Consider the following 23147-nt stretch of genomic DNA (forward strand, 5'->3'; position numbering starts at 1 on the left):
TCCTCACTGAACTTCTGGAAAGAGTTTGCTGCACTGAAAGTAAAGGAGCTGAATAATTTTGCACGCCCAATTTTTCAGTTTTTGATTTGTTAAAAAAGTTTGAAATATCCAATAAATGTCGTTCCACTTCATGATTGTGTCCCACAAAAAATACAGTTTTATATCCTTATGTTTGAAGCCTGAAATGTGGCAAAAGGTCGCAAAGTTCAAGGGGGCCGAATACTTTTGCAAGGCACTGTATAATATTTGTGGGCCTGTAACTTTCTCACTCATTATTCACAATTCATTCAGGACTATCTGTAATCATGGTAGCATCCACATTAACGTATAAGTGTTTAGAAACATATTCTATTGTTAATTACAATAAAAGTAACTCCAAAATTACACAATATATTATACAGGAAAACATATTGGCAAAAGTCTCATTATCCTAGAGAGATTTACACGGTTATCAACACGTCACGCCAGGGTAAGCCTACATGAAACACAGACCTTATTTTAATTGTTTCTAAAATCCCCTATGGGAAAAATGAATGGTGGAAAAATGATTGGAACCATTTCCTTGTTTGACTGCTAGGTTTTATGGGTATTAATGACTCAGACTGCCAGCAGCATACCACCCCGCATCCCACTGCTAGCTTGTTTCTGAAGCTAAGCAGGGTTGGTCCTGGATGGGAGACCAAATGCTGCTAGAAGTGATGTTGGAGGCACCCTTTCCTCTGATCTAAAAAAATATCCCAATTGCCCTGTGTAGGATGCTGTCTTTCGGATGGGATGTTAAACAGGTGTAACTCTCTGTGGACACTAAAGATACCATGGCACTTATTGTAAGTGGTGTCCTGGCTAAATTCCCCAGGTTGTTGCTGTAAATGAGAATGTGTTCTCAGTCAACTTACCAGGTAAAATAGGGGTAAAATAAAAAAATACTGTGGTGTGCTTCCCTGATCCAAGAACTCATCTGATTGGTAGAGTAGGCAGGCCTTATGACTTTGTGGCTGTGGTAACTTAAGATGACTGGTTAGCATACATATGGCTAATGTGTACCAGGTTATCTGATGGGACCAGCTACAATATACCGTTCTATTAAGTGCAAGTAAATCAACCATTTTAATTAGCTGATGCACATTTTGAGACTGTGAAACTTAAACTGTTTCTAGTGTTTGCAAGTATGGCCCCAATTGGTTTTGGTTAAAACATGTTCAAATGTTTTGTTTACTTAAAAATATGCTTAATTGTGACAAATGTTTTCTGCAATGTGATCAACCTGTGACTGAATTCATTCAAGCCTTTGTTAGTGATCTACTGTAAAAACGGCTAGCTGGAGCTCGTCTGAACGGTCGGTTGTGAATGCCCTCACCCGTTAGTGCTTAATGCTGATATGATTTGGTTCTGTAAGTAAACAAGCATTAAAATGAAGTGCCAGGGCGGGCCGTGGAGTGCGTAAACGTCCTGCTTGGTTTGAATGGGCGGATGAACGCGAATCATATTGAGAGGACCGTTTTTTTTTATGTCCTCTCAATATGATTCGCGTTGTTATATATATATATATATATATATATACATATATATATATATATTATTTTTACATATAGGCCTACTGTAGGTCCAGCCTTGAAAACGCAAATAGCATAATTTGTGACGTTTTGCTGAGGAATTTCCCTGTGCCTTTCTATACCCAAATACATCTAATCTAAAATAAAACTTCCTCAGACTTTATCGGGTGACAATTTTTTTCCCCCACGATTTTACCATTTACTTACCAACCCCTCGACTGTGATTGGTTTAATACTTTGATTGACTCCAAACAAATCACACTCTGATTGGCACAGAGCATTTCTCAAAACGAAAACTTCCTGTTTGCCTGAAAATTGACCAAACTCATATTTTATTACACGGACGCATACGACTCTTTCGCTTAAGTTAGTTTTGATCAAAATGAGATTTAAATGTATTTATAGCATTGCTTTACTTGTAGTAGTCTCTATTTTATCAGCACATTGCGAGTTTCAGACTCTCGCACATTTAAAACCGCAAGCCAACGACAAGACTCAGGGAAGAGCTGTAGTGGAACTTCTGAGACGTCTACTTGGAAATAGATCTCGTGAGTTCATAGTGTCCGTCAACAGAACTTTATCCAATGATAATTTGGAAGTGTGTGAGCTCCGGTCGGCGAAAAACAATAAAATCATAGCCACAGGCAGCACTGGGGTGGCAGTCGCCTCTGGGATTTACAACTACTTAAAATACTTCTGCAATTGTCACGTATCGTGGTCAGGTAATCAACTTAACATTCCTCGCCCTTTGCCGCAACTCACAGGCGTACTGCGCATCAGCACCCAACACAGGTAAGTGAACGAAACTTTATGCGGAGGTAGTACTACTGTCCGCAACCTGGGCTCATAGACTAGACGTAACATCGTAAACACGAGACACTCAAATTAGGGATACCTAGTCAGTTGTACAACTGAATGTCTTCGACTGAAATGTGTCTTCCGCATTTAACCCAACCCTTCTGAATCAGAGTATGATCTGTTATGATTGGTAGCCATGAGAAAGACACACACTCCCCCAATAGTAATCGACTATCAAGGATCGCTATGGGGCGCAATCGGGTGAAGTAGGCTTGTACACAATCGCCCAACCTTAATACACACACACACACACTCTGTGTGGTTACAGTAGGCTAACATATGTAAATGGTTTTAGGAACAATAGTAACATCAGGCAGGATTTAGGCTACCAACTGCCTAGCCAGTTGTAGCTCAATCTTGGGTGCAATGATCACGTTCCCGCACTGACTGACTGACTGTGGCTCATTGATTTAATGTTACGTTAGCCTACATGAAACACTAGTAAAGTAATAAAATGTATAGCTGTCGGCTATATTAGCCACAACTTACCGTTCTTTGTGCAGCTTCAAATGTCGAACAAAGTTGGAAATGGTTGAGCCTCCATCTGTAATTTTCTTCCTGTATGTTTTGCAAGTTGCAATCCTTTTTTTTGTTGATACAGCGTCGTCTTTATATCCAAAAATAATAACTTTGGGTATCATCTTTCCAAGGGCTCCATCTGAATTCACCCGCACTACTTTTTCTCAGCTGGCACAATTTGATTGGCTGCTGTCCTATTTTTATTTATTTTATTTTACCTTTATTTAACTAGGCAAGTCAGTTAAGAACAAATTCTTATTTTTAATGATGGCCTAGGAACAGTGGGTTAACTGCCTGTTCAGGGGCAGAACGACAGCTTTGTACCTTGTCAGCTCGGGGGTTTGAACTTGCAACCTTCCGGTTACTAGTCCAACGCTCTAACCACTAGGCTACCCTGCCACCCCTCAAACTGTAATCCATGCCATTTTTTTAATGGCATAATTTTTAATATTTTGGCTTGGGGAGGGTATCAAGTCATGTCAAGTCCAAGTCAAGTCACGAGTCATTGATGTTAAGTCATTCAAGTTGCAAGTCATTATATTTGTGACTCGAGTCTGACTGGAGTCCACACCTCTGGCTAACCCTAGCCACAAACTTAATGCTTTAACCTAACTCCTAAACATAACCCTGACCCCTAACTAACATTAGCCAGCTAGCTGATGTTATCCACCTAGCTAGAATTCGTATCATTTCCTACGTTTGTTTCAACATATTGTACGTTCTGCAAAATCATAACACATTGTATGCTTAGACAATTTGTATGAATTGTAAATTGCAACATATCATATGAAATTGGTGATGGGACATCCACAAATTGATTACATGCCATACATACTAAATGGAGTGTCTGGGATTTACGTTTATGTTTAGAAGCTTGAAAAAGCTGCTCAGATGTGGAAATCTAGTTCCACCACAAATATGACAATGCTATGCCAGGGCATACATACAGTCTTTAGCGCCTTTGGCTTGTTACGACCTCCTAGTGAGATCTTTTTTGGAGCAGTGAGCAAGTTACCTTATTCATAGACGCTAACTATCTTTAGTGCCTATTGATGAAGATATCTTCTTCCCGGGGGACTTTTGTTAAGAGCCCAGACAACTCAGTCAGAGGGTGAACACACATTGCTTGCAGTACAGTTTTTGGAAACATAAGGAACCGCAAAGTATAGTAAATCTAAAATGAACAGTTTAATGTTTGGATTCAGTCTCGTCGGGTGAACTGTTGTGTCCTCACCTTTTTAGTTTAATGTTCCCATAATCTCCAAACTATTCCCTTTTCATTGCTACCTGGTTATGCATATGTTTTCCAGATTTCTTCTGTAAGAAACATTTCAATTTAGCCCTAGGCCGATTCTCACGAATGCAAGAGGTTTTAATAGTACATTCTTGTGCCAATGGCTTGGGAGACCCGGGTTCCTGACCCGGAAGAAGCATTGTAATGTAGCTGTTCGCTACATTGGAGTCATAAGTGGGATATGGCTGGAATGAGGCCATCAGAAAGGCACGTACATGAGGGACTTGCTATTGCTAAGCATGGGGACACGCTCCTCCTGTACGGAGAGCAGTGGCGTGTATTCATTCATGGATGCCAAGGGAAGCCAGGTATACCCCCCAAAATTGACTATGAATAAAATAATTTGTCTTTAGTCTGTTTCCTAATTTTCCTTCAATTCGCAAGAGGCTGAATGTACAGTATCTCACTGGAGAAAGCATCTGAGATACTCAGTCTCAGTATTGTTCGGTCGATAGGCTGTTGGTTGACTAAGATCTTTTTTTTTTTTGTCAAGCATTCTAAAATATATAGATTTTATGATATGAGACACCGGTCTGATTCACGCCTGTCTCAGTGGACTAATCGATTGTGGAGGCCATGGGGATGGCACACAAGTATCACATATACTGTTATTTCCCATCATTTCTAATGTACAATGTTTGTTTGGTTACGGTAATTTCTTTTAATGCATTCAATATATTCTTATTAGTCTTTTACCATTCTCATTGTCGAAGTGGACACGTTGTTTGCGGACTGCACAACCTAAGCTACACTTGTGAGGAACAAGTTTTGGTTTATTTCATTCCATTTAGGAGTTGTCCATTTTTTCATTATTGTTTAGGAGTAGTCCATTTTTTTTCATTATTGTTTGTTTGTAGCGCTCCTGTCAATGTTGAGTAAGGACATGCACCTGATTTATCCATAAAAGTAGGCCTGGGCTACCTGGCCTGCGTGCAAATGTAGGCCTATAAATGTGCCCATTTGGTGATCTGATAGAATTTCTGATTGTCTTAACTCACCACTGCTTACTTCTCAAAATAATTTTTTATTGACCTCAGACAGCAAGTAAACTAATTCTGTTTTTACACCCATTGTGAATGACAATAGATCCTCAACGTAGCCTATTAAAAAAATATTTGCAGCTCTCTTTCGATAACCACTCAGCGTGAAAGGGGGGGAGGTGTCATTCTCTGATCCGGTGGAAACGTCGTAAAATAGGCCTACCCGATTACCTCTTATTAGGGATGCACGATATATTGGAATCATACGTTATTAGCTAAAAATGGCGACATCGGTATCGACCCGATGTCTAGTTTAACGTCGATTGTGCAAAACTGATGTCAAAGCTGATGTGCATACCTACATGACGTAATGACGTAAGATACAATTGTTTGCAAAACAGCATTCCTAACCTAGCCCACAATGTATGCTGTGTGGATCGAGCAGTCAACAAGTCGAGCAGTCATTTGAAAGAGTAAGAATTTCAGCAAGATAACTCGAAGGTGAAATCCATTAACGCCAAGATAATGGCATTAAATGCCCTTGACAATCAACCGTTCTTTGTTGTGATGTTGGCTTTCACTGACTGTTCGAGCACTTGTACCACATGTTGCCCTACCAGAGTTACACAGTAATAGCGTCACTGCTATTAGCTTCACGGCATACTATGGAACGCCGTTTTGGGGCTTTGCGTGTCAAAAAAGATGCATGTCAAATAACACTATTTGACGAGTCAAATAACAGTTCTATTATAGAATGTTGTGTGTTCTGAATTTGCACGTGCAAGCCAAGCGCCACCACTACTATCAGTAGCTCTGTCAAAGCTGTACAAAAAAAGTCTGCAAACACAGGCCACGAATGATGTGTTTACAATACCATGTTGGTAATAAAGCATTATTTGTTAAACTGCAACTTCTGGGGTAGTTAGCTTTAGCTTGGTACCTAGCTAGCACCAATACAACCAGCCTGAAAACGATGACCAGTAGAAATTGCAGTAATTTTCATTGTTCTTAGCAATGATTTAGGAATCCTTGTGAGGAAGTATTAGCTAGGTAGCCACTTGTTCGCCTATTGAAATTGAACTTCAGCTCATGAAAATGAATAGCTAGCCAGCTACTTAACCCTGTTGCCCAAAGCTTAACGTTATAAGCAGCCAGCTAGCTTCATCTGGCTAGTGAGGTTCGCCGGGTTATGTGTTGTGAAGCTAGCCACAATACGGATTTTAGGCACAATAGTGGAATTTGCAGTTTGCTTTCAAAATAAAAGTACCTCTTTGAAAGTGATGCAGAAGGTTACAATTGGTGGAATTGTGCCATATTTAGACACGATAATGTTAAACAAGGTTGGAATGTGAAGCAATGAAATTGGGTATTAGTCTAGATTATCAAAGCATGAGCTCTTGAGTTGGGAAAATCTTGTGCAATACACCGACGCATGTCTTGTATTCAAGATCCTCAATGGCCAATATTTTTGTTAAACAGAAAACCCAGACATATGGCAGCAGATCCACAAGGTCTGCCATGAGAGGTGACTGTATAGTTCCCCTAAGGAAAAGCACCTTTAGTAAATCTGCATTCTCTGTGAGAGCATCCCATGTCTGGAATACACTGCCATCAGACACACATAACTGCACCACATATCACACTTTCACAAAATGCTTGAAGACATGGCTAAAGGTCAATCAGATTTGTGAACATGGTCCCTAGGTGTGTGTTGCCGCTCTCCATGTTGTCTGTAGCTTGTGAGGTGTGGAAACACTTTGTTGCTTTTATGAATTTTGTCTTGCTGCTTTTTGTTTTATGTTGCTCTGTCTGTATGCTACGTCTTGCTTGTCCTATGTTGCTCTGTCTGTATGCTATGTCTTGCTTGTCCTATGTTGCTATGTCTTGCTTGTTCTATGTTGCTATTGTCTATATTATAATTGTTTTTAATAACCTGCCCAGGGACTGCGGTTGAAAATTAGCCGGCTGGCTAAAACCGGCACTTTTACTGAAATGTTGATTAATGTGCACTGTCCCTGTAAAAATAAACTCAAACTCAAACTTGGTTACACCCACAGAACACAACTGTTAAAGGTTTATGCAAATATGAGCTCTTATCGCGAGACTGACTTTGTGAAATCACCTCCCCAGTCAACCTATTGTGTGTATTGCCATTCATATTGCACTGTACAGCAATATGTACCCCTGCCAAAGGGGGCGGTGTTGCAATCTACTGCAAAGATAGCCTGCAGAGTTCTGTCCTACTATCCAGGTCTGTACCCAAACAATTTGAACTTCTACTTTTAAAAATCCACCTCTCTAAAAACAAGTCTCTCACCGTTGCCGCCTGCTATAGACCACCCTCTGCCCCCAGCTGTGCTCTGGACACCATATGTGAACTGATTGCCCCCCATCTATCTTCAGAGTTCGTGCTGCTAGGCGACCTAAACTGGAACATGCTTAACACCCCAGCCATCCTACAATCTAAACTTGATGCCCTCAATCTCACACAAATAATCAATGAACCTACCAGGTACCTCCCCAAAACCTTAAACACGGGCACCCTCATAGATATCATCCTAACCAACTTCCCCTCTAAATACACCTCTGCTGTCTTCAACCAAGATCTCAGCGATCACTGCCTCATTGCCTGCATCCGTAATGGGTCAGCGGTCAAACGACCTCCACTCATCACTGTAAAACGCTCCCTGAAACACTTCTGCGAGCAGGCCTTTCTAATCGACCTGGCCGGGGTATCCTGGAAGGATATTGATCTCATCCCGTCAGTAGAGGATGCCTGGATATTTTTTAAAAATGCCTTCCTAACCATCTTAAATAAACATGCCCCATTCAAGAAATTTAGAACCAGGAACAGATATAGCCCTTGGTTCTCCCCAGACCTGACTGCCCTTAACCAACACAAAAACATCCTATGGCGTTCTGCATTAGCATCGAACAGCCCCCGTGATATGCAGCTGTTCAGGGAAGCTAGAAATCATTATACACAGGCAGTTAGAAAAGCCAAGGCTAGCTTTTTCAAGCAGAAATTTGCTTCCTGCAACACTAACTCAAAAAAGTTCTGGGACACTGTAAAGTCCATGGAGAATAAGAACACCTCCTCCCAGCTGCCCACTGCACTGAAGATAGGAAACACTGTCACCACTGATAAATCCACCATAATTGAGAATTTCAATAAGCATTTTTCTACGGCTGGCCATGCTTTCCACCTGGCTACTCCTACCCCGGACAACAGCACTGCACCCCCAACAGCAACTCGCCCAAGCCTTCCCCATTTCTCCTTCTCCCAAATCCATTCAGCTGATGTTCTGAAAGAGCTGCAAAATCTGGACCCCTACAAATCAGCCGGGCTAGACAATCTGGACCCTTTCTTTCTAAAATTATCTGCCGAAATTGTTGCCACCCCTATTACTAGCCTGTTCAACCTCTCTTTCGTGTCGTCTGAGATTCCCAAAGATTGGAAAGCAGCTGCGGTCATCCCCCTCTTCAAAGGGGGGGACACTCTTGACCCAAACTGCTACAGACCTATATCTATCCTACCGTGCCTTTCTAAGGTCTTCGAAAGCCAAGTCAACAAACAGATTACCGACCATTTCGAATCTCACCATACCTTCTCTGCTATGCAATCTGGTTTCAGAGCTGGTCATGGGTGCACCTCAGCCACGCTCAAGGTCCTAAACGATATCTTAACCGCCATCGATAAGAAACATTACTGTGCAGCCGTATTCATTGATCTGGCCAAGGCTTTCGACTCTGTCAATCACCATATCCTCATCGGCAGACTCGACAGCCTTGGTTTCTCAAATGATTGCCTCGCCTGGTTCACCAACTACTTCTCTGATAGAGTTCAGTGTGTCAAGTCGGAGGGTCTGCTGTCCGGACCTCTGGCAGTCTCTATGGGGGTGCCACAGGGTTCAATTCTTGGACCGACTCTCTTCTCTGTATACATCAATGAGGTCGCTCTTGCTGCTGGTGAGTCCCTGATCCACCTCTACGCAGACGACACCATTCTGTATACTTCCGGCCCTTCTTTGGACACTGTGTTAACAACCCTCCAGGCAAGCTTCAATGCCATACAACTCTCCTTCCGTGGCCTCCAATTGCTCTTAAATACAAGTAAAACTAAATGCATGCTCTTCAACCGATCGCTACCTGCACCTACCCGCCTGTCCAACATCACTACTCTGGACGGCTCTGACTTAGAATACGTGGACAACTACAAATACTTAGGTGTCTGGTTAGACTGTAAACTCTCCTTCCAGACCCATATCAAACATCTCCAATCCAAAGTTAAATCTAGAATTGGCTTCCTATTTCGCAACAAAGCATCCTTCACTCATGCTGCCAAACATACCCTTGTAAAACTGACCATCCTACCAATCCTCGACTTTGGCGATGTCATTTACAAAATAGCCTCAAATACCCTACTCAACAAATTGGATGCAGTCTATCACAGTGCAATCCGTTTTATCACCAAAGCCCCATATACTACCCACCATTGCGACCTGTACGCTCTCGTTGGCTGGCCCTCGCTTCATACTCGTCGCCAAACCCACTGGCTCCATGTCATCTACAAGACCCTGCTAGGTAAAGTCCCCCCTTATCTCAGCTCGCTGGTCACCATAGCATCTCCCACCTGTAGCACACGCTCCAGCAGGTATATCTCTCTAGTCACCCCCAAGACCAATTCTTTCTTTGGCCGCCTCTCCTTCCAGTTCTCTGCTGCCAATGACTGGAACGAACTACAAAAATCTCTGAAACTGGAAACACTTATCTCCCTCACTAGCTTTAAGCACCAACTGTCAGAGCAGCTCACAGATTACTGCACCTGTACATAGCCCACCTATAATTTAGCCCAAACAACTACCTCTTTCCCAACTGTATTTAATTTGTATTTATTTATTTATTTTGCTCCTTTGCACCCCATTATTTTTTTATTTCTACTTTGCACATTCTTCCATTGCAAAACTACCATTCCAGTATTTTACTTGCTATATTGTATTTACTTTGCCATCATGGCCTTTTTTTTTTGCCTTTACCTCCCTTCTCACCTCATTTGCTCACATTGTATATAGACTTGTTTATACTGCATTATTGACTGTATGTTTGTTTTTACTCCATGTGTAACTCTGTGTCGTTTTATCTGTCGAACTGCTTTGCTTTATCTTGGCCAGGTCGCAATTGTAAATGAGAACTTGTTCTCAACTTGCCTACCTGGTTAAATAAAGGTAAAATAAATAAAAAATAAAAAATGGGGTATCAGTCTACTCAATACCCAAGATGTTTTTTCCCAATGTCCTCCTCGGTTATCGGACTCAAACATCCACGCAGTATTGTTTTTCCTCGGGAATAGTGTTCAATACACATAGGTTGACAACATGTGGCTCAATTCAGTTGTTTGAGTCCCGCAATAAGAGCTATGACGCTAATGTCCTCTGGGTGTCACTGAGTAGGCTGATACCCCATGTAATTGATCCACAATCCATAGGTAAGGCTGTACAGTGTGATTAAACATCCTCGTCTGGCATTTTATATTCAATTATGGCATAATTCTACTATTTGTATTCATTTGCATCACTGTCAATTACATACTTTTAATTTGAAGGCTAACCGCAAAGTCCACTATTGTGGCTAATCTTTATTGTGGCAAGCTTCACATAGATGGGTCCAACCACCATTAATCAAATAAGAACTGTCTTATAAATTAGGGTTATTTTAGATCATGACACCAAACTATATAGTTAGCTAGCTAACTATAGCTACTGAAACAGATTATGTTGTTTTGTGGGAAGAACATTGTTTGCATCCATGAGCTAGCTAGCTTTTTTTTATGACCAGCAGTGTAGGTGCGCGAGACAACTTTACCAGCATCATAGCATACGTATTGAAGAATCGTTGTGACATATGAAATACGAGTGATGGGGTAATAACAACAAAGAAAATGTATGAACACGTTAAATTATGATGTGCAGTGATATTCAGGTCCTGATTGGTCAACAAGCTTATTTTACACGTCAAATAGTGTTATTTGACATGCAAAGACCCAAACTGCGTGCCAAAGAATGAGAAATCCTGGTTGAAAATGAACCACAAAACAGCACAGGAAGTAAGTGAAAGAAATAGGTTTTGATTGTTTTACTGGTAATGGGGACATGTGTAAATGCCCCAAAAAATGCCTTTTTGGTCATTGTGGTGTGTGTAACCTTTTAACTAGGCAAGTCATTTGAGAACAAATTCTTCTTTACAATGACTGCCTACCCGCCAACCCCTGGACGATGCTGGGCCAATTGTGCCGCATGAGCTCAGTGTGTATATATACACCTGTTCTGAAATGCCCCAGTCTGCAACACCACTAAGCAAGGGGCACCATGAAGACCAAGGAGCTCTCCAAACAGGTCAGGGTATGAAGTTATGGAGAAGTACTGACCTGTGGGCCGCCCACAGACCAGGCAAGGAGGACATTAATCAGAGAGTCAACAAAGAGACCAAAGATAACCCTGAAGGAGCTGCAAAGCTCCACAGCGGAGATTGGAATATCTGTCCATAGGACCACTTTTTAAATATTTTACCTTTCATTTAACTAGGCAAGTCAGTTACAAAAATTCGGCCTAGGAACAGGGGCAGAATGACAGATTTTTATCTTGTCAGCTCGGGGATTCGATGTGGCAACCTTTCGGTTACTGGCATAATGCTCTAACCACTAGGCTACCTGCCGCCACATCCACTTTAAGCCGTACACTCCACAGAGCTGGGCTTTACGTAAGAGTGGCCAGAAAAAAAGTAATTGCTTAAAGAAAAAAAAATCATCAAAAAATAAGCAAACGCGTTTGGTGTTTGCCAAAAGGCATGTGGGAGACTCCCCATATGGAAGAAGGTGCTCTGGTCAGATGAGACTAAAATTGAGCTTTTTGGCCATCAAGGAAAACGCTATGTCTGGCGCAAACCCAACACCTCCCATCTCCCTGAGAACACCATCCCAATAGTGAAGCATGGTGGTGGCAGCATCTGGGACTGGGAAACAGGTCAGAATTGAAGGAATAATGGATGGCTCTAAATACAGAGAAATTCTTGTGGGAAACCCGTTTCAGACTTCCAGAGATTTGAGACTGGGATAGTAGTTCACCTTCCAGCAGGACAATAACCCTAAGCATACTGCTAAAGCAACAATCGAGTGGTTTAAGGGGAAACATTTTAAATGTCTTGGAATGGCCTAGTCTAAGCCCAGACCTCAATCCAATTGAGAATCTGTGGTATGACTAAAGTCTGTTGTACACCAGCGAAACCCATCCAACTTGAAGGAGCTGGAGCAGTTTTGCCTTGAAGAATGGGCACAAATCCCAGTGGCTAGATGTGCCAAGCTTATAGAGACGTACCCCAAAAGTCTTGCAGTTGTAATTCCTGCAAAAGGTGGCTCTACAAAGTATTGACTTTAGGGGGGTGAATAGTTATGCACGCTCAAGTTTTCTGTTTTTTTGTCTTGTTTATTTCACAGTAGAAAATATTTTGCATCTTCAAAGTGGTAGGCATGTTGTGTAAATCAAATGATACAAACCCCTCAAAAAATAAATTTTAATTCCAGGTTGTATGGCAACAAAATAGGAAACATGCCAAGTGGTGTGAATACTTTCGCAAGCCACTGTATGTAGTCTTGTTAAGATCAATGCTCGTTCATTAAATCGACAGACAATAGCGGTGAATGTGGAAAGAAAAATATTGCACATTATGTTTGACCCTGCATGTGAAATATGTGCGTAGTCTCTTTTGGAGTGTCAGCATTTGCATATGACCAGTTCAGTGTTCTGGGCTCTCTTTCGCTGCTTTATGGCACAGTTAAAATTGGAGGGTGGGGGGGGGGGGGGAGCGAGAGAGAGAACAGGGCATTGTTACAATTTAGTTTTTCTTGTTTACCGTGAGGGCTGTAGACATTTGTGCTGTGGCTGGGCCCTGTTAAAGTGTAAATCAGTGGGACGTGAAGAATGGAGTGTTGTTACAATCGAGTTTTCCTTGTTTATCGTGAGGGCTGTGGACATTTGTGCCCTACAATTAGCCATAGTGCATTAGTCGCACATCAGCTAACCCCAGCAATGTCATCATGTTAACAGTGGTTGGATTGTAAAGCGCATGGGGCAGTTATTTCCCATGACACGACATTAACAGTGAAGTGTAAGTCAATTATGATTTGGCTGAGATCAGATGTTGAGCTCGAGCTTGTTCCCGGCTGAAAGCTTTCATCCAATGAATCTACAGGATCTGTATGACAAACGCTGGTGTCAAGGTCAGCAGCAGGATTAGTCTGTAGAATATACACAAGTTGGTGATTAGGCAACATTTTACTACTTTGTCCCCATCAATACGCATTCAAAGTACAACATTCACCCACCTACCCCACTCGTGTCAATAGATCATGCATACTAACCTTCAGTCACCCACAACATCTCCTCCTTACTAATTTTCTCCAATTTAGACTTCAAGCTTTGCATAAACAATCAACTAAGCAGCTACAAGACAGATACTACAGTAGAAGTTGTAGCCTACTTATAACACACCATGTATTACCACAAGACACACACCATGTTTATGCAGTACACAGTGCATTTGGAAAGTAATTCAGACCCCTTCACCTTTTCCACATTTTATTACGTTACAGCCTTATTCTAAAATTAATTAAATAGTTTTCCCCCCTCATCAATCTACACACAGTACCCAATAATGACAAAGCAAAAACAAAGCAATTTTTTTTAAATATATGAAATATATAAGTATTCAGACTGGAGGTCGACCGATTAATTAGGGCCGATTTCAAGTTTCCATAACAATCGGATGTCCGTATTTTTGGGCGCTGATGTGACGATTATTTGTTATTATTATTTTATTTTATACCTTTTATTTAACTAGGCAAGTCAGTTAAGAACACATTCTTATTTTCAATGACGGCCTAGGGACGGTGGGTTAACTGCCTCGTTCCGGGGCAGAACGACAGATTTTCACCTTGTCAGCTCGGGGACCCAATCTTGCAACCTTACAGTTAACTAGTCCAACCCAATAACGACCTGCCTCTCAATGCACTCCACGAGGAGACTGCCTGTTATGCGAATGCAGTAAGCCAAGGTAAGTTGCTAGCTAGCATTAAACTTATCTTATAAAAAACAATCGATCATAATCATTAGTTAACTACACATGGTTGATGATATTACTAGATATTATCTAGCGTGTCCTGCGTTGCATATAATCTGACTGAGCATACAAGCATCTAAGTATCTGACTGAGTGGTGGTAGGCAGAAGCAGGCTCGTAAACATTCATTCAAACAGCACTTTTGTGCGTTTTGCCAGCAGGTCTTCGTTGTGTGTCAAGCATTGCTCTGTTAATGACTTCAAGCCTATCAACTCGTGAGATGAGGCTGGTGTAACTGAAGTGAAATGGCTAGCTAGTTAGCGCCATTTCAAACGTCACTCGCTCTGAGCCTTCTAGTAGTTGTTCCCCTTGCTCTGCATGGGTAACGCTGCTTCGATGGTGGCTGTTGTCGTTGTGTTGCTGGTTCGAGCCCAGGGAGGAGCGAAGAGAGGGACGGAAGCTATACTGTAAACTGGCAATACTAAGTGCCTATAAGAACATCTAATAGTCAAAGGTTAATGAAATAGAAATGGTATAGAGGGAAATAGTCCTATAATTCCTATAATAACTACAACCTAAAACTTCTTACCTGGGAATATTGAAGACTCATGTTAAAAGGAACCACCAGCTTTCATATGTTCTCATGTTCTGAGCAAGGAACTGAAACGTTAGCTTTCTTACATAGCATATATTGCACTTTTACTTTCTTCTCCATCCCTTTTATTTTTGCATTATTTAAACCAAATTGAACATGTTTTGTTATTTACTTGAGGCTAAATTTCATTGATGTATTATATGAAGTTAAAATAAGTGTTCATTCAGTATTGTTGACACTATAAGCTTTGCACACCTGTATTTGGGGAGTTTCTCCCATTTTCTTCTCTTTTTTTATTTTTTTTTACCTTTTATTTAACTAGGTAAGTCAGTTAAGAACAAATTCTTATTTTCAATGACGGCATAGGAACAGTGGGTTAACTGCCTGTTCAGGGGCAGAACGACACCTTGTCAGCTCGGGGGTTTGAACTTGCAACCTTCCGGTTACTAGTCCAACGCTCTAACCACTAGGCTACCCTGCCGCTTGAATATCCTCTCAAGCTCTGTCAGGTTGGATGGGGAGCGTTGCTACACAGCTATTTTCAGGTCTCTCCAGAGATGTTCCAAGTCCGGGCAGACTGGGTCACTCAAGGACATTCAGAGACTTGTCCCGAAGCCACTCCTGCATTGTCTTGGCTGTGTGCTTAGGGTTGTTGTCCTGTTGGAAGGTGAACCTTTGCCCCAGTCGGAGGTCCTGAGCGCTCTGGAGCAGTTTTTCATCAAGGATCTCTCTGTGCTTTTCTCCGTTCATCTTTCCCTCGATCCTGACTAGTCTCCCAGTCCCTGCCGCTGAAAAACATCCCCACAGCATGATGCTGCCACCATGCTTCACCGTAGGGATGGTGCCAGGTTTCCTCCAGACGTGACGCTTGGCATTCAGGCCAAAGAGTTCAATCTTGGTTTCATCAAACCAAAGAATCTTGTCAGTCCTTTAGGTGCCTTTTGGCAAATTCCAAGCCGGCTGTCTTGTGCCTTTTACTGAGGAGTGGCTTCCGTCTGGCCACTACCATAAAGGCCTGATTGGTGGAGTGCAGCAGAGATGGTTGTCCTCATGGAAGGTTCTCCCATCTCCACAGAGGAGCTCTGTCAGTGACCATCGGGTTCTTGATCCCTGACCAAGGCCCTTCTCCCTCGATTGCTCATTTTGGCCGGGCAGCCAGCTCTAGGAAGAGTCTTGCTGGTTCCAAACTTCTTCCAATTAATAATAATAATGGAGGCCACTGTGTTCTTGGGGACCTTCAATGCTGCACAAATGTTTTTTTATTAATGTCTAATCAATTGAATTTAGTACAAGTGGACTCCAATCAAGTTGAAGAAGAAACATCTCAAGGATGATGAATGGAAAAAGGATGTACCTGAGCTCAATTTCCAGTCTCATAGCAAAGGGTCTGAATGCTTATATATAAATATATATCCTCAATACACACACACACACAATACCCCATAATGACAAAACGAAAAACAGGTTTAGACATTTTTCAAAAAATATATAAAGGTATTTAATTTATATATATTTTTTTAAATGTCTAAACCTGTTTTTCGTTTTGTCATTATGGGGTATTGTGTGTAGATTGAGGATATATATTTTTTTATTTAATCAATTTTAGAATAAGGCTGTAACGTAAGAAAATGTGGAACAAATCAAGGGGTCTGAATACTTTCTGAATACACTATTTATTTGCTCCTCACGGAGTCAAGGAAAGATTTAGCAAAGGTGACTTGCGCTAGTTCCTGGTGCTGAGCTTGATGTTGTCACTACAGATGTTAATGGGATCGGTTGATGTCACTGCAGATGTTAATCGAACACACAGGCCAGTCAAGTTAGCCTCTACAGTAGTTAGTTGGCTAGCTAATAGATAGATATGGTCCGGTAGCTAACGTAACTTAGCGTAGCTTACATTTGCTTGCAAAGTTACAAATCACATTGCCAGATAGCAGCTGGCTAATTACATTGAAATGCTTCGGAATGTTTAGCCAGCATATTATGAAAGCTAGCTAGATATTGGTTTAGATAAACACTACGTTAACGCTGCTCGACTTCTTAGTAAGGCAACCAATGAAATGTTAACCCAGCAGCCTGTGCTTGCTTGTAGTTTGCACATCCAGGTACTGAGCACCACACCATGACTGAACTTGACAGTTGTTGTAGAGACAAAAATATATAAACTCAGCAAAAAAAGAAACATCATCTCACTGTCAAATGCGTTTATTTTCAGCAAACTTGACATGTAAATTTTTGTATGAACATAAGATTCAACAACTGAGACATAAACTGAAGAAGTTCCGCAGACATGTGACTAACAGAAATTGAATAATGTGTCCCTGAACAAAGGAAGGGGGAGGTCAAAATCAAAAGTATCTGGTGTGGCCACCAGCTGCATTAAGTACTGCAGTGCATCTCCTCCTCATGGACTGCACCAGATTTGCCAGTTCTTGCTGTGAGATGTTACCCCACTCTTCCACCAAGGCACTTGCAAGTTCCCTGACATTTCTGGGGGGAATGGCCCTAGCCCTTACCCTCTGTTCCAACAGGTCCCAAATGTGCTCAATGGGATTGAGGACACATTGTGTCCAGTGTAGCAACTAAACACCAATGTTTTCTTGACGTCCCAGTGTAGCTCCCTGGTAATGCCTTTCTCTTGTTTCTAGATTCAGGTACTATCAGAACGTATGCACTCAGAGCTACTCCACATTGTGGTGGGACTGGCCACGATGGCAGAGAGAGATCGACTGGATGGCACTGAATGGCATCAATCTGCCTTTGGCATTTACTGGACAAGAGGCCTTGTGGCAAGAGGTAATGAGATCCCATAGTGTGTGTGTGTGCTGAGGTGGAGCAAACTGGAATGCATATTACAACTAATTTCCTACTAATAGGTGGGGGTAATGCCAGATAAAAGTGCAAAGTAATTTTTTGCAAACTTTTTCCTATTTAAATACACATTTTTGTCTTAACTGTATTGTATTTTAGAACAACTCTGACATCTAGCTGTTTTTGATGGATTAGGTGTACCTCTCACTGGGGCTGAACCAGACTGAAATTGACCACTTCTTCACTGGCCCCGCCTTCCTAGCCTGGAACCGTATGGGGAACCTGTTCCAGTGGGGCGGACCCCTACCGCAGTCCTGGCATGTGAAGCAGCTCTACCTTCAAGTACTAACATTTTGATTGGTCTCCATACACACATTGGTTCCCTCCTGCATTTGGAATAATAATGATATATATGTTGTATATTTCTTCTGCACTCCAGTTCAAGATTTTAGACCGAATGAGATCCTTTGGAATGCTGCCTGTCCTGCCGGCATTCTCTGGGATTGTGCCTCAGGGCATCGTCAGGTATGACTGCTTATTCAAAACCGTTTCATCCATCCATGTCTTCCGTTCTATATTTTTGTTGTTGTTTGAATACAAAATAAATAGCCATTTGGAGGTATTTGAATCAGTTAAGATCAATGTGCTCGGCAACAATGTTTTCCTGGATTGTTCAGTCCTTGTTTGTTCCATTTTCCAGGCTCTTTCCGAAAGCCAACGTGACCAAACTGGCGCCCTGGAGCCATTTCAACTGCAGCTACTCCTGCGCATATACCCTGGACCCCCGTGATCCCCTCTTCCATTCAATCGGCTCCCTGTTCCTGTCCCAGCTGGTCAAGCAATTTGGCACAGACCACATCTACAACACAGACACCTTCAACGAGATGACGCCGACCTCCTCGGACCCCACCTACTTGTCCTCGGTCAGCCGCGCAGTCTTCGACACCATGACCTCTGGTGAGACGTGCATGCCGAACGCCGCAAAAAAAACGCTGTCTGTTAATTAGCTGACAATAGCTTTGTTACCCTCTAATGTGTTAAGTAGTTTTTCTTCCGGGAATTCCGGCCACAACAGTTAGCGGATGTTAAAATGGCAGTATAAATTGGGTCGTAATTACTGTAATCGTCCTACTTTCATAACCCCAGGGTGCCCTGCCATAGTGCCACCTGTGGGGGTTGTACACAGACCCCTTGCCCATACTCCTAGCCATATCAAGAGCTCTGCCTTTCTTCTCTCTCACCCCAAAATCTTTTTTTGTCTCCAGTGGATCCCCGGGCCATTTGGCTGATGCAAGGCTGGCTCTTTGTGTTTGACACAGCATTCTGGAAGCCTGCCCAGATTCAGGCCCTTCTGCACGGAGTGCCCATCGGTCGGATGATCGTGCTGGACTTGTTTGCAGAGTCCACGCCGGCTTTCTCCTTAACCAAGTCTTTCTACGGCCAGCCCTTCATATGGTGCATGCTTCACAACTTTGGCGGCAATAGCGGGCTTTTTGGCACGGTGGAGAGCATCAACTCAGGGCCTTTCGATGCTCTCGCCTTCCCCAACTCCACCCTGGTTGGGCTCGGGCTGGCACCGGAGGGCATCGAGCAGAACCCTGTGGTGTACGAGCTGATGAGCGAGTTGGCGTGGCGCAAAGAGCCAGTCAACCTGGCCAAGTGGGTGTCGCTGTATGCGGTTCGCCGCTACGGCAGCACCCACGAGAACCTGACAGCCGCCTGGAGACTGCTTTTTGGTAGCGTTTACAACTGCACCGTGCCCCACTACAAGAACCACAACAAGAGTCCACTGGTGCACCGGCCCTCGCTGCACAAGACCACAGAGGTGTTGTACCAGCGGGCCGACCTGTACGAGGCCTGGAGGCTGTTGTACCAGGCGGCCTGGCCTCTCATGGCCCAAGAGACGTTTCGATACGACCTGGTGGACGTCACCCGAGAGGTTCTGCAGCTTCTCACCACCGACTACTACCACGAGATCCGGGATGCCTTCCAGGCCCAGAAGCTTCCGGAACTCCTGACGGCAGGGGGCGTGCTGGTGTACGACCTCCTCCCTGAGCTGGAGCGCCTGCTGTCCAGCGACGGCCACTTCCTGCTGGGGACGTGGCTGGAGCAGGCACGCTCCCTGGCCCTGGATGAGGCGGAGGCGCGGCTGTACGACATGAACGCCCGGAACCAGATCACCCTGTGGGGGCCCGAGGGCAACATTCTGGACTATGCCAGCAAGGAGTGGGGTGGCCTGATGGAAGACTACTATTCCCAGCGATGGAGCCTGTTTGTCAACACCCTGGTGGAGTGCCTGGAGAGAGGCCGACCCTTCAGGCAAGACGCTTTCAACCAGGCCGTCTTCCAGGTGGAGAAGGGCTTTGTTTTCAACAAGCGGAAGTACCCCTCCAAACCACAGGGTGACACCTACGACATAGTCAGCAGAATCTTCCTCAAGTATTATCCACAGGCTTTGGAGAGACTAAAGTGAGCCTGTCTGTAATCTGCCGAAAGACTTATCTCCTTTCACAGCGAGAAGAATGTCTCTCCCCCCCTCCCCCAATCACTTTTCTGTAGAATGTACTCAGAGGCTCAAAATACCCTTTTATTTTGTAAATAATTATATTGTGGATTGTTGAGATTACTAGAGCAGCATACAAATGTACATATTGAAGATGAGAACATATGTTAAATGTGTAAGGAAAAAGAACTATGACATTAAATAGAGTTCAGCAAAATGACATTTTTGATATTTTTCTTCTTACCTTCGAAGCAGTCTATGGACAAGGAGTGACTGCAATCCACTATTCGGTTTTGTTAAACTACCACTGCCAACAAATGGTAAAATGTGCATTTTCAGAGCAAAAACTAATGCAAGTCAATCTCCCTCGTTTAGCATGTTTTAAATATAATGCCCTATTGATCTCTTAAATGGATTTTGTTGCCTAATTGCTTACTTGGTTTAAACAAAAAAAGGGAGATGATTTGGGCATGAAATTAGGCTGCTTTCAAGGTAAGGAAACAAATATTTAAATATATATTTCACTGTTAAATAGCCTTGCTTGAGCCTTGGCATGCATTTCACTGAACTAACCCTAGGCCAAGTGCAGCTGTATTTGGCTCAAATCATTTCTGGGTAACAACTAAGTTAAGGAGTTTTACAGTAACATTTTTTTTTTAAATAGCTTTTTAGCACAATTATTTCTCAAGCAAGCATTTTGCTAGGACTATCTGGGTGTGGAAAGGGGACCAGAGTGTTGCATTAATCACAGTCAGGATTGTGGAAGGAAGCAGAGAGGCCTAATGGGAGGGATATGCAACCTGAAAACGAACTGTTATTTGCAGAGGTTTGGAAGTCTATTTTTATTATTGGTCTAATAACTTATTTTGCCTCGATAAGATGAGCCAAAACACGAGGCGAGCCAGAACCCCTACAAAACCTGCTGAATAGAAGGTCCTGGGTTGTATTTTTCAACCAGCAACTAACACTGATCACATTCTTTTTTACACTTTTACAGTGTTCTTTTCATTAGCCGTTATACAAAAATTATACAGAACACAGGAAAATCTGAACTTTGACTGCACTGGGCCTTAAACTGAATTACTATAACCGGCATAGATTAATATATGACTTAATTGCACCATTAATTAATACACTGAGTGTAGAAAACATTAGGAACACCTGCTCTTTCACATGGTCAGTCTGTCATGGAAAGAGCAATGTTTTTAATGTTTTGTATACTCAGTGTATTATAGAGAGCAGTCCTTTCGGAGCCCAGATCATTTATTTATGAATCCCATCATTGGAAGTTTCAGTAGTTTGGTTTCCCAAGGGACTCCATAGGCCAGCATAACTGACCTAAGTTGTAAATATACGAAAAAAAGGAATTGCCCTGTAATGTGAATGTATCTTTCAAATTTTGGAATGTTCTCAAATCATTATTGTTCATGATATCGATAGGGGTACGGATTCCACCTTTGGACTATTGGGGTGACTCAAAAGGCCGTCCTCCAGATGGCAAGGCATTATTGTGGAATGTTGGCGTATGGGCATGCCATTTTGATTCCCAGTTACATTGTTTTTTCAATTTTGCGCCAAATAGAAATTGTGTGAGCAATAATGGGACCAAAGTGTAGTTTACATTGTTGAAGGGAGACACCGTATCAGTGAAGACTACCTCTTCCAGGGCAATAGCAGACACCGTATGTCTCTCTATATATACTCAGCCGGTGTGCAGAAGAATCATGTCTTAACCATTTTAGGATGTGGCGAAATGCTAGTGCCTGGAAATACAATTGAAAGCTTCGCACGGATAGTCCTACGTCTTTCCCTCTTTGTACCGCAATATGGATTTGATCCCAATAGCCAGAAGGGGAGCCTTCTACTCCCAAATATTTTAAATGGGAACTATTGGGATTCCATAAGTCCTCCACCGGTGCCTTGAGAGGCATTAGGACTGATTTTGATTAGATACGTTTTATAGCTTGAGCTCAATTCAGCTTCATCTATGATCTTTGATGCGTTAAGGAGCAATCAGAGGTGTACAGGTCTTTATAGAAGCGAGAGAATCTTGAATTAATTTGTGTTCTGATAGTAATTACCGTGTTTCAGATTCAATAGTTGCTAATATCAGCCAATTGATCGTTACTACTTAGCTTGTTGGCTAGTAAACAACTGGGACGATTACCATGGAAATAATGGTTGAGTATTACTCTATTGATGGCAAATTGTGCTCTCTGTCTAATCAATAAGTTAAGTTCTGTCTTGACTTTGGAAAAATGGCTACCTGGTCTGAAGAGTTTGTGGAGAACGCTCTAACACAGTTAAAGAAATCCGATTTCTAAATGTTGTGATTTATTCGATCCAAATGCAGTTGCCTTATTGTTAATAAAATCTTTGGTGGCATTACATAGAATCCAGGGGTCATCGACTGAAATCTTTTATTGATCATTATGAATTAATTTAATTTCAAATTGATCAAAGAATTCAGGATTTTGTAGTAAAGAAACGTTGAAACGCCATCTTGTGACTCTTCTAGGAGATTCTGAAGTTGGCAGTAGTAAGCGTGGTGGGTCAGACATGCTCATATGTTTAATTTCTATTTTCTTAATTAAATTAAATACAGGTGTAGATAATAGTATGAAATCGATTTGTGAGAATGTTATATGCCTGTTTGAGGAGAAAGTGTACTTTTTATTTTATTTAGGATTATGTGCTCGTCAGGCATCAATGAGGTTGTAATCAGAGTATATGCTGGAGAGCCTTGGTTGCATGTGGATTGTAGTTGGTTTTATTAGATTTCTCCCATGGCATTCATGTCTGTTCAAATAACCAGATGGAATTCAGTTAATTTTAACAATATGCTGTTCAGAGAATCAAGAAATTTAGGATCATATGAATTTTGCGTACAATGTGAATAAAGGCTATTTTCTTTCCATTATGAA

At 42.3% G+C, this 23147-nt stretch overlaps 1 protein-coding gene across 1 annotated transcript; it reads left to right on the top strand.

The window, feature by feature from the left end:
• The first annotated feature begins 1827 nt into the window (after positions 1 to 1827).
• On the top strand, positions 1828 to 23147 carry naglu (N-acetylglucosaminidase, alpha). Its single transcript, XM_020453793.2, has 6 exons — positions 1828 to 2345; positions 17558 to 17705; positions 17916 to 18062; positions 18160 to 18245; positions 18421 to 18677; positions 18986 to 23147. Exons 1-6 carry the CDS (start codon positions 1936 to 1938, stop codon positions 20191 to 20193), a joined length of 2256 nt encoding a protein of 751 aa, XP_020309382.1. The 5' UTR covers positions 1828 to 1935; the 3' UTR covers positions 20194 to 23147.

This window comes from Oncorhynchus kisutch, linkage group LG20, assembly GCF_002021735.2.
Source record: "Oncorhynchus kisutch isolate 150728-3 linkage group LG20, Okis_V2, whole genome shotgun sequence".
Lineage (NCBI taxonomy): Eukaryota > Metazoa > Chordata > Actinopteri > Salmoniformes > Salmonidae > Oncorhynchus > Oncorhynchus kisutch.